The sequence below is a fragment of the Macaca nemestrina genome, chromosome 1, assembly GCF_043159975.1.
Source record: "Macaca nemestrina isolate mMacNem1 chromosome 1, mMacNem.hap1, whole genome shotgun sequence".
NCBI classification, from domain to species: domain Eukaryota; kingdom Metazoa; phylum Chordata; class Mammalia; order Primates; family Cercopithecidae; genus Macaca; species Macaca nemestrina.
In genome coordinates this window covers 103,954,761-103,966,261 of record NC_092125.1, presented here as the reverse complement: position 1 = coordinate 103,966,261, position 11,501 = coordinate 103,954,761, and the positions used below count along the sequence as shown (strand labels likewise).

Sequence of the window (11,501 nt, the reverse complement as noted above, 5' to 3'; positions counted from 1 at the left end):
TACTGGGGAGGCGGAGGCAGGAGAATCACTTGAACCTGGGAGGCAGAGGTTGCGAGGAGCCGAGATCGCACCATAGCCTGGGTGGACAGAGGAAGACTCTGGTCTCAAAAACAAAACAAAACAACAACAACAAAAAAAGAATTTGGGAAAAACAATTGGGCTTTCTAGGTTTTAGGGACCTTAGACAAGCTCAAGGCATCTTTCCAAGAAAAGTCTCTCTGCATACCAAATCTACAAAGACCACATTCCAATTATATACTTTAGAAACTTTTGTGAATTTCCTTTAGCAAATGATTATTTTACCTATTATTTTGAAAACGTAGAATCACCCAGAGAAGGGCAGAAAAGTAAGGGAAGAAAGGTGAATGAGGAAGATTTCTGAAGTCCTAGTTCTACAACTAAAGCATTAGTAGATTAAGGAAGCCCTTGATATTCTCTCAGAACTTTCAGTGACTTGCCTCCCACAGACTTTGAGGAAGAGGGTTGTACCTTTAACCAGAATGGGAGCCGGTGTTCTTCTCTCTCTATAGGTGGCTTCCACTGATGTGGCTGGATCTCTTCACAGCATTTTACTAAGACTGGCAGCTGTTTGGTCTTCTTATAAAACTTAACATGAAAAAAATGTGCATGAGTTACATTCCTTCTGGAAACACTGTCCTCTGTCAGGCTGGTGAATGGGGTGGGTGGTGGATCGAGAGAGAGACACACACACACACACACACACACACACAAAACCACATACACACCCACGAACACATATATATAAATAGCATATGCTGAATACTTGTACATTTCAAATTAAACTAATCTCTATTTAAAGATTTTACAATAATTGTAAAATCTTTCTTCAATATTTTCTAACTGATGATCTCTATGTGGTTGCCAGGAAGGGGACAGTTTAGGTCACAGAGAGAAAAGGAAGCAGATGCTCAGAGCAATCTTATGTAAGATTTGTTCCTGCTCAACAGCTGCAAAGACAGCATCGTAATCTATACCTTGGACACATGAAAGCTTCATTTTAAGCAAATGATGGTGTGAAGGGCATTAGAAGAGAAGGGGAAAAAAAAGAGAGCCTGAGAAAGTTCAATTCTAAGAGTAAATGAAAGCTGGGCATGGTGGCTCGGGTCTGTAATCCCAGCACTTTAGGAGGCGGGCAGATTACCTCAGGTCAGGAGTTCAAGATCAGCCTGGCCAACATGGCAAAACCCCTATCCCTACAAAAATATAAAAATTAGCCAGGTGTGGTGGCACGCACCTGTAATCCCAGCTACCCAGGGGGCTGAGACAGGAGAATCCCTTGAACCTGGGAGGTGGAGGTTGTGGTGAGCTGAGATCAGAGATCGTGCCACTGCACTCCAGCCTAGGTGACAAAGTGAGATGCCAGCTAAAAAAAAAAGAAAAAAAGAATAGGCCGGGCGCGGTGGCTCATGCCTGTAATTCCAGCACTTTAGGAGGCTGAGGCGCGAGGATCACGGGGTCAGGAGATCGAGACCATCCTGGCTAACACGGTGAAATCCCGTCTCTACTAAAAAATACAAAAAATTAGCCACGCGTGGTGGTGGGTACCTGTAGTCCCAGCTACTCGGGAGGCTGAGGCAGGAGAATGGCGTGAACCCAGGAGGCAGAGCTTGCAGTGAGCCGAGATCATGCCACTGCACTGCAACCTGGGGGACCGAGCGAGACTCCGTCTCAAAAAAAAAAAAAGAATAGGCTGGGCGCGGTGGCTCAAGCCTGTAATCCCAGCACTTTGGGAGGCCGAGACGGGTGGATCACGAGGTCAGGAGATCGAGACCATCCTGGTTAACACGGTGAAACCCCGTCTCTACTAAAAAAATTCAAAAAACTAGCCAGGTGAGGTGACGGGCGCCTGTAGTCCCAGCTACTCGGGAGGCTGAGGCAGGAGAATGGTGTGAACCCGGGAGGCGGAGCTTGCAGTGAGCTGAGATCCGGCCACTGCGCTCCAGCCTGGGCGACACAGCAAGACTCTGTCTCAAAAAAAAAAAAAAAAAAAAAAAAGAATAAATGAAGACGAGAATTGAACTAAAACCATTGACAGTATCTGCTCATCCAACATATACAGAATGTTTTCTATGTCCTAGGCACTGTGCTAAAAGGTAAGCACACATGTAAGAGAAGCAATTCCTGCTCTCAAGGAGCTTACAGACTAGTGGGAAAGAGCCAAGTGGAACAATACTGATACCCTACATTGAAAAAAGTACAAAGACAGCCGGGCACAGTGGCTCAGGCCTGTAATCCCAGGACTTTGGGAGGCTGAAGCAGGCAGATGACTTGAGGCCAGGAGTTCAAGACCAGCTTGGGCAACATGGTGAAACCCTGTCTCTACTAAAAATACAAAAATTGGCCAGGTATGGTGCCACTCGCCTGTAATCCCAGCCACTCGGGAGGCTGGGCAAAAACTCACTTGAACTCGGGAGACAAAGGTTCAGTGAGCGTGGATCACTTCCCTGCACTCCAGTCTGGGTGACAGAGGAGTCTGTCTCAAAGACCAAGAAGCAAAGAAACAAACAAAAAGTACAAAGATGTGCACAGAAAATGACACACAACTCAAACGTGAAGAAAAAAGATTTTTCTGCAGCAGAATACAGTTTATCAAGTGCCTTAGCACCATGTATGAAACTAGACAAATTCTAAGCCATATTATCATGAATTTTCAAAACATTGGAGCCAAAGGAAAATTCTTACATACTATCAGAAGTTGGGAAAAACAGGTGTTACATGAAGATTCAAGAGTTAAATAGGGCTGTGGCTCATGCCTATAATCCCAGCACTTTGGGAGGCCAAGGCAGGAGAATTACTTGAGCCCAGGAGTTCAAGAGCAGCCTGGGCAAAAAAGTGAGACCTGTCTCAATTTTTTTTTTGAGATGGAGTCTTGCTGTGTCACCCAGGCTGGAGTGCAGTGGCGCGATCTCGGCTCACTGCAAGCTCCACCTCCCGGGTTCACGTCATTCTCCTGCCTCAGCCTCCCCAGTAGCTGGCACTATAGGCGTCCGCGACCACGCGTGGCTAATTTTTTGTATTTTTAGTAGAGACGGGGTTTCACCGTGTTAGCCAGGATGGTCTCGATCTCCTGACCTCGTGATCCGCCCGCCTGGGCCTCCCAAAATGCTGGGATTACAGGCACGAGACACCACACATGGCCTCAATTTTTAAAAATTTAGGGCCGGGTGCGGTGGCTCAAGCCTGTAATCCCAGCACTTTGGGAGGCCAAGACGGGCGGATCATGAGGTCAGGAGATCGAGACCATCCTGGCTAACACGGTGAAACCCCGTCTCTACTAAAAAATACAAAAAACTAGCTGGGCGAGGTGGCGGGCGCCTGTAGTCCCAGCTACTTGGGAGGCTGAGGCAGGAGAATGGCATAAACCCGGGAGGCGGAGCTTGCAGTGCGCTGAGATCCAGCCACTGCACTCCAGCCTGGGCGACAGAGCGAGACTCCATCTCAAAAAAAAAAAAAATTTAGAAAAAAATTTAAAGAAAAATGCTACTAGAATGTGTTCCACTAAGGGAAGGAAGTAAAACAAAAACAAAGATGTAGAATTCAGGAAATAAGAAGATCCAACATAGTAAGAGGCAAAAATAATCCCCAGGATTATGGTGAAGAAAAAGTCCAAGAAGACATAGTGCAGCAAGCCCATAGGGCAACACGCTTAGAGTGGAATAGTGTCAGAGGGCTCAGGGAGCAATTCCTTCAAGATGAAAATGATGGAATATCTAGAAGGCCAGACATACTGAAAGGAGATTAAGAAAATTTAAGTAAACTTTACTGTTGATCTGGGAATAATTACATAATAAAATCAAGTCCAGCCCCATTCCCCTAAAAAATGTGATTATTTACTCCAAGAGAAATAAAACGTTCAGCAGGAAAGGCAAGGTATTACAATAACAAAGCTCAGATGTGAAGAGCATTTATACGGTCCTTAAAATTTTACAGTGTAAACCCTGAATACAACCTAACCAAAATTGTGACATATTTACTAGTGAGGAGATTGGAAAGCAGAAAATGTGCATGTTTGTGGTGGGAGTAATGGAGTGAGGAGACAGATAAATCCTCAACTTCCCTGGCTTATGGTTAATAGTTAATAAATAAGGCCTAAATCCAATATACCAGGAAGTAGCAATTAGAGGCTGAGACAGGAGAACTGCCTAGGGCGAAAAATTCTAGACCAGCCTGGGCAATATAGGGACATTCCATTTCTGAAAAAAAAAATTTTTTTTTTTAATACGCAAGCAAGGTAGCTCATGCACATAATCCCAGTTCCTTGGGAGGCTGAGGTGGGAGGAATGCTTGAGCCCAGGTGTTCGAAGTTACAGTGAGCTATGATACCACTGTACTCCAGCCTGGGTAGCAGAGTAAAAGCCTATCTCAAGTAAAAAACAAAAACAAAACAAAACAAAACAAAAGGCTGGGCATAGTGGCTCACGCCTGTAATCCCAACACTTTGGGAGGCCAAGTTGAGGCAGGCAGACTGACAGTTGTCAAAACTTCAAGACCAGTCTGGGCAACAAAGTGACACAGCATCTCTACACAAAATAAAATAATGAGCTAGGCTTGGTGGAACGTGCCTATACTCCAGGCTACTTGGAAGGCTGAAGTGGAAGGATCACTTGAACCCAGGAGTTTGTGGCTACAGTGACCTACGACTGTGCCAATGGACTCCAGACAGGATGATAGAGCAAGAAACTGTCTCTAAAAACACAACATAGGCCGGGCATGGTGGCTCACGCTTATAATCCCAGCACTTTGGGAGGCCAAGGTGGGCTGATCACCTGAGGTCGGAAGTTCAAGACCAGCCTGACCCACACAGAGAAACCCCATCTCTACTAAAAATACAAAATTAGCTGGGCTTGGTGGCTCATGCCTATAATCCCAGCTACTTGGGAAGGCTGAGGTAGGAGAATTGCTTGAACCTGGGAGGTGGAGGTTGCGGTGAGCCAAGATCATGCCGTTGTACTCCAGCCTGGGCAAGAAGAGCAAAAACTCCGTCTCAAAAAACAAAAATAAAATTAAATAAAAACACAACATAAATAAGTATCTAAATAAAAAAGAAGAATCCAGGTGCAGTGGCTCACGCCTGTAATCCCAGCACTTTGGGAGGCCAAGGCGGGTGGATCACTTAAGGTCAGAGGTTTGAGACCAGCCTGGCCAACATGGTGAAACCTCGTCCCTACTAAAAATACAAAAATTAGCCAGGCATGGTGGTGCATGCTTGTAATCCAAGCTACTTGGGATGCTGACGCAGGAGAGACACTGAGGCAGGAGAATCGCTTGAACTTGGGAGGTCAAGACTGCAGTGAGCCAAGATCACGCCACTGTACTCCAGCCTTAGTGACAGAGCAAGAGTCTGTCTGACACACACACACACACAAAAAGCATATAAGTGGAATACTGTCAGTGTTTTAGATAAAAGAAGGTTCCTCTTTTCTTTGAGAATAACAAGAGAAATGAATGAGTACATATTGGTGAGGTGCCTGGATGGCGCATGCAGGAAACACTCACTTTAATGATGTTGTCAGGAGCTCTGTTCATGTTGAGGTTCTTGATTCTTACTGTCAGTTGGTGCGCAGTTTTGCAGGTTAGAAGGTACTTGCTGATTAGAGGATTAGGAAACTCAGTTCCTTCAAAATGCTTCAGTCCTAAAGCTAACAAACTGAGAAAGGAGCAATGACACTAAATCTCACTTCACAGTCCTTCCTTCTAAAGGGCCTCCCCAGACTAACACATTTTACGATCTACTCTTTCTTTTTTATTTTATTTTTTTTCTTGAGACAAGGTCTCACGCTGTCACCCAGGCCAGAGTGCAGTGGCACAATTGCAGCCCACTGCAGCCTCTACTTCCTAGGCTGAAACGATTCTCTAGTCTCAGCCTCCCAAAGTGCTGGGATTACAGGCATGAGCCATGGTGTGTGACCCAATCTACCTTTTCATTTTTTTCAGACAGGGTCTTGCTCTGATGCCCAGGCTGGAGAGCAGTGGCATGATTACAGTGCACTGCAGCCTTGAATGCCTGGGTTCAATCAATTCCCACACTTCAGCCTCCCAAGTATCTGTGACCACAGACGTTCACCACCATGCCTGGCTAATTTTTTTCTTCCATTATTTGTAGAGACCAGTTCTCACTTTGTTGCCCTGGCTAATCTTAAACTCCTGGCTTCAAGCAATCCTCCTGCCTCAGCCTCTCAAAGTGCTGGTATTACAGGTATGAGCCACCATGCCTGGCCAATCTACTTTTTCTAAATCTAATTCTTGTACAAGTTGGTGACTACTCAAGAGAAAATTTCAGATGCTTAGTGAGTATTGATTAAGTATTATAAATAAGAATAAGGCCAGGCACAATGGCTCACATCTGTAATCCCAGCACTTTGGGAGGCCGAGGCAGGCAGATCACTTGAGATCAGGAGTTCGAGACCAGCCTGGCCAACATGGTGAAACCCTGTCTCTACTAAAAATACAAAAAATAGCCAGCTATAGTGGTGAGCACCTGTAATCCCAGCTACTTCGGCAGAAGAATTGCTTGAACCCAGAGGGCAAAGGTTGCAGTGAGTCGAGATCGCACCACTGCAGTCCAGCCTGGGTGACAAGAGTGAGACTCCATTTAAAAAAAATCAAATACTGCCCGGGCGCGGTGGCTCAAGCCTGTAATCCCAGCACTTTGGGAGGCCGAGGCGGGTGGATCACGAGGTCAGGAGATCGAGACTATCCTGGCTAACATGGTGAAACCCCGTCTCTGCTAAAAATACAAAAAACTAGCCGGGTGTGGTGGCGGGCGCCTGTAGTCTCAGCTACTTGGGAGGCTGAGGCGGGAGAATGGCGTGAACCCGGGAGGCGGAGCTTGCAGTGAGCCGAGATCACGCCACTGCACTCCAGCCTGGGAGACACAGCGAGACACCGTCTCAAAAAAAAAAAAAAAAAAAAAAAAAAATCAAATACTTCACAATTACGTGGGAACATAAGAAACTAGGCATAAATCATTAATAAACGTGAGATCATGATGAGCTGTATCATGATGAGTTGTATACTAACAACACAAAGGAACTTCAAAGAGAATACAAAGGAAGGAGAATGATTCTAGTAAAACTAATACAAAATGAATAGGTACCCTGTCAGGCAACTTAAACCGACACCAATACTACCCTCTAACAACATAGATAATCGTGGTTGCATATATACATATGTGCTGATAACAGTGTGGCAATACACACAAAGGGCCATAAAAATGTTCATAATCTGGTGGGTGTGGTGGCTCATGCCTGTAATCCCAGCACTTTGGGAGGCCAAGGTGGGAGGATGCCTTGAGTCCAGGAGTTTGAAAGATGCCTGGATAACACAGAGACCCTCATCTGCACACACAAAAAAATGAGCCATGTATGGTGGCACACGCCTGGGGTCCCAGCTGCTCCGTGGAGGCTGAGGTGCAAGGATCACTTGATCTCAGGAGTTCAAGGCTGCAGTGAGCTGTGATTGCCTGGGTGACAGAGTAAGATCCTGTCTCTACATAAATAAATAACATAAAATAAAATAAAAGCGAACTTCCTGCCTTGGCCTTTCAAAGTGTTGGGACTACAGGTGGGAGCCACCATCTCTGGTCTAAAATGCTTTAAAAATGTATGTGACATTCCCCCAAAAAGCAGTATTTGGCACTGCTAGAACAAGCATCCCCTAGAGGGCTCTGCTCATCTATACTGCTCTTCCTTTTGTCTTTTGTGTCCATGTTTTATTATACAAATCTTACTTCCCCTAAACTCCTCAAAGGAACTATGTCTTGTCCTTGGGATATTCTGCTGTTTTGATCCCCCAGAGTAAACACTTACTTGTCCTCAGCCTTGGTGAAGACGATCTTATCCTGGGGATTCTTTGCCTTCAGGGAACACACTGGAAGTAACTCTGGGTACATGAAAACCTTGCTTGTGGCCAGGATCCAAGCCACTTGCTTTGGCAAACAGGGAAATTCATTGGCTATAAGAAAACAAATCTCGGATAAATCAACTTCTAAGACAAAACAGGGCTTCAAAAAGCCCGTGAATGCATTTCTGCATTTAGGTAGAGCTGTCCTTATCTAACCTGATTCCCTCCCATCTGCCCACCATTCCCCAAAGAGTTTCCACAGTCTTTCTTAAGCTAACATTGTATCTAAAGGGAGTCCCATTCAATGGCAATAAAAGTTGACTCTTATTCTTTCTTACATGGAACACTTTATTCACTAAGTAAAACAAACACTTAAAAAGCACCTAGTAATAAAAGGAGCTGGCAATAGTGTATGCTCAAAAATGTTTTACCTCCTTCCCCCCCTTAAATCCTCGAAGGATAAGAGACCTTCGACAATGCTTTCTTTCTTCCAGAATAAGATTCCAACTTCTTTAATCTCCCTCACAAATCTGGTATTTCAAATTTTACTTTTATTTGATTCTTACTTAACTTTCATTAAGTTCTCCCAGATTCCTCCTGAGGTTGGGAACAAAAGAACCATAAAAGGAATGAGACAATTCAGTCTCATTCATTTCTCTCTCCCTCTCTCAGCCTCTCACTTTCAGGAACCTCTGCAATTCTAAAGACAAAACTACTATATCCGTATTTCTCCTTCCATAAGTGTTATTTTTGTATCCCCAGAAGAAAGCAACAGGTCAACAGATGTGTAAGATATTATTATAATTTGGTGTTAAATCAAGTTTTCGTCACCATTTCATATCAGTTAATACAGCTATTCAAGTAGTTTGGGATCTGTGTCTACGATATAATACACTTAAATACAACTATATTCAACTTAACGATAAGACTCAGGGATTTAAAATAGAATCCAAAGACAAACACAAATCCAGAACAAACCACAACTAATTTGCTAAATCAGGAAACAAATCAGAAGCAAATATTTGGCTTAAGTAAATAGCAAATATTTTCTCAAAAAATACTAAACCAATGCAAGGTAGAATCTAAACCTGCAAATTTCTTTACAATACTGAACACGGCAAATGTATAATCTCTAATTTATGCGTAACTCCCAAGTCAACATTTCATTCAGAATGGAGATATCACTTACGCTGCCGTCAGTATGGTAAATAAAGTTAGTTGATTTTTTTTTTTTTTTTTTTTTTGAGATGCAGTCTCGCTCTGTCGCCCAGGCTGGAGGGCAATGACACAATCTCGACTCACTGCAACCTCTGCCTCCTGGGTTCAAGCAATTTTCCTGCCTCAGCCTCCCAAGTAGCTGGGACTACAGGCGCGTGCCCCCACGCCTGGCTAATTTTTGTATTTTTAGTAGAGACGGGGTTTCACTGTGTGAGCCAGGATGGTCTCAATCTCCTGACCTTGTGTTCCCCCTGACTCGGCCTCCCAAAGTACTAGGATTATAGGTGTGAGCCACAGCACCTGGCCTTAGTTGAAGACAGTAAAAAGCTAAACATGACCAAACTTAATGAAGACAGTAAAAAGCTAAACATGACCAAACTTTACCACCTGACTTTCATCTTTACCAGGCCCCAGTTTATTTTGATCTGACTCCTAATACCCCTCATATTGCTGTAGTCCAATTCTTAGCACTGAGCCTCATATCTCTACCTCCCATACTCCTATACTGTCCACTGCCTCCATGCCTTACCCAGGCCCAGAGATTATCATGTAATTCTAGAACTCAGATAATGAGTACAAAGGGAGGATAAAAGAGAGAAGAAAGAAATTACAAATGTCCTGTGTCCTCCATTCCCAGGCAAGTATCCTAGGAAGTTATCTATGGGATAAGATTCCCACCACCTCTCACCGCAAGTAAAAACTTAAAGCTGACACATCTGTCTCCTACCAGTCTTCTTGACAGTTTTATGAGGGCTGCAGTCAATGCTGACATGTGTGCTGAAGTCTTCAATAAGCTGCATAGCTCCCATCAAGTTACAGGGTTGGAACAGGGTCTGAAACTTGGGGTTGTACTGATGGTGAAGGGCGATGGAGCTTTGAGCAAAGGTTCCCAGCTCTTTCTGGGAAAACAGGACACAAGGAAGATCTAAGACAATTCCAGACAATTAATACCAGTAGCCTTCAGAATCTAAATGAGAAGCTGACCTTCCTACTACAGGATAAAAACAGGTAAAAATCATCATAAAGTCTTTCACAATAAACTAGTCTGTTAAGATTACACCTGAGTTCCCAGATATTCAGGGATTGTATTCTTGGTTTACTTTTAGACTTAGTGAGAAACACTAAGGAATATACGGTCTAGTTCTCGAACTAGAATGAAGATTATGAAGAATGAGGATTCATTTTTTTTTTTTTTTTTTTTTTTGAGACGGAGTCTCGCTCTGTCGCCCAGGCTGGAGTGTAATGGTACGATCTTGACTCACTGAAGTCTCCACTTCCCAGGCTCAAGCGATTCTTCTGCATCCACCTCCCAAGTAGCTGGGATTAATTACAGGTGCCCTCCAGCATGCCCGGCTATTTTTTGTATTTTAAGTAGAGACCGGATTTCACCATGTTGGTCAAGTTGTTCTCGAACTCCTGACCTCAAGCAATCCAGCCACTTCAGCCTACCAAGGTGCTGAGATTACAGGCATGAGTCACTGCACCCAGCCAAGAATTAGGACTATTACTTTTATTTTATTATTTATTTTGAGACCGGATCTCACTCTGCCGCCCAGGCTGGAGTGCAGTGGCGCGATCTCAGCTCACTGCAACCCCTACCTCCCAGGCTCAAGCTATCCTTCCATCTCTGCCTCCCAAGTAGCTGAGACTACAGGTACGCACCACATCTGGCTAATTTTTGTATTTTGTAGAGATGGGCTTTCAGCATGTTGCCCCAGCTGGTCTCGAACTACTGGGGTCACGCAATCTGCCTGCTTTGGCCTCTCAAAGTGCTGGGATTACAGGGATAGCCACCGTGCCCAGTCTCAACATCTATAAAAGGAACAGTGGTACCAAAAAACCTAAGAAGTTAGGTTGGATCTAACGATAAGGAGGATTCAATAAAAATATCAGAAGGACAGTACTAAGAAAATTGAATACACTCCTTGTCCTTTCATGGGAATCAGTGGCTTATGTTCTCTCAGCAAACACAGGAAGCCTTAACAGAAAGTAGGCAAAGCAATCAAAAACACCCAAGAGAGAAGAATAAATATAGATTATGATCAGTGAATAACTGTGAGAAATAACCTGCCAAGCTAATTTCACACTCTAGTCTTTAGAGTTAGGGATATTTGGAAACTTACAAGAAATATCCTGGTGGTACTGGCCTCCGGACTGAGATTGGGGTTGCAGGTGGCAAGAAGGTGGATTTGGGTCAAGAGCTGAACGTGCTGGGGATGGAAAGAAAATAATGAAGTGACATGTTGCCACACTGTCATTTCAGGAACCCAGAGAGATTTTTTTTTCTTCTTCTTGGAGACAGGATCTCTCTCTGTCACCTAGGCTGCTGTGCAGTGATGCAATCGTGGCTCCACGCCCTCTCAACCTCCTGTGCTCAAGCAATCCTCCCACCTCAGCCTCCTGAGTAGCTGGGACCACAG

General features: G+C 44.4%; 1 protein-coding gene across 9 annotated transcripts in view; it reads right to left on the bottom strand.

Moving 5' to 3' along the window:
• Positions 1 to 11,501, bottom strand: part of LOC105498266 (gon-4 like) — a 102,070-nt gene that overhangs the window by 17,824 nt on the left and 72,745 nt on the right. For 8 of the 9 annotated variants that reach the window (XR_011616243.1, XR_011616242.1, XM_071083925.1 and 5 more), the window contains 5 exons: positions 11,205 to 11,291; positions 9,809 to 9,980; positions 7,830 to 7,974; positions 5,518 to 5,668; positions 490 to 606 (listed from right to left, as the gene is read on the bottom strand). Coding sequence is in view for 7 of the 9 variants with exons in the window: in XM_071083925.1 (XP_070940026.1) it covers positions 490 to 606; positions 5,518 to 5,668; positions 7,830 to 7,974; positions 9,809 to 9,980; positions 11,205 to 11,291 (672 nt within the window). In the remaining 2 variants the exon portion in view is untranslated. The remainder of the gene's footprint in view (positions 1 to 489; positions 607 to 5,517; positions 5,669 to 7,829; positions 7,975 to 9,808; positions 9,981 to 11,204; positions 11,292 to 11,501) is intronic. The other variant, XM_071083932.1, reaches the window with a different exon arrangement.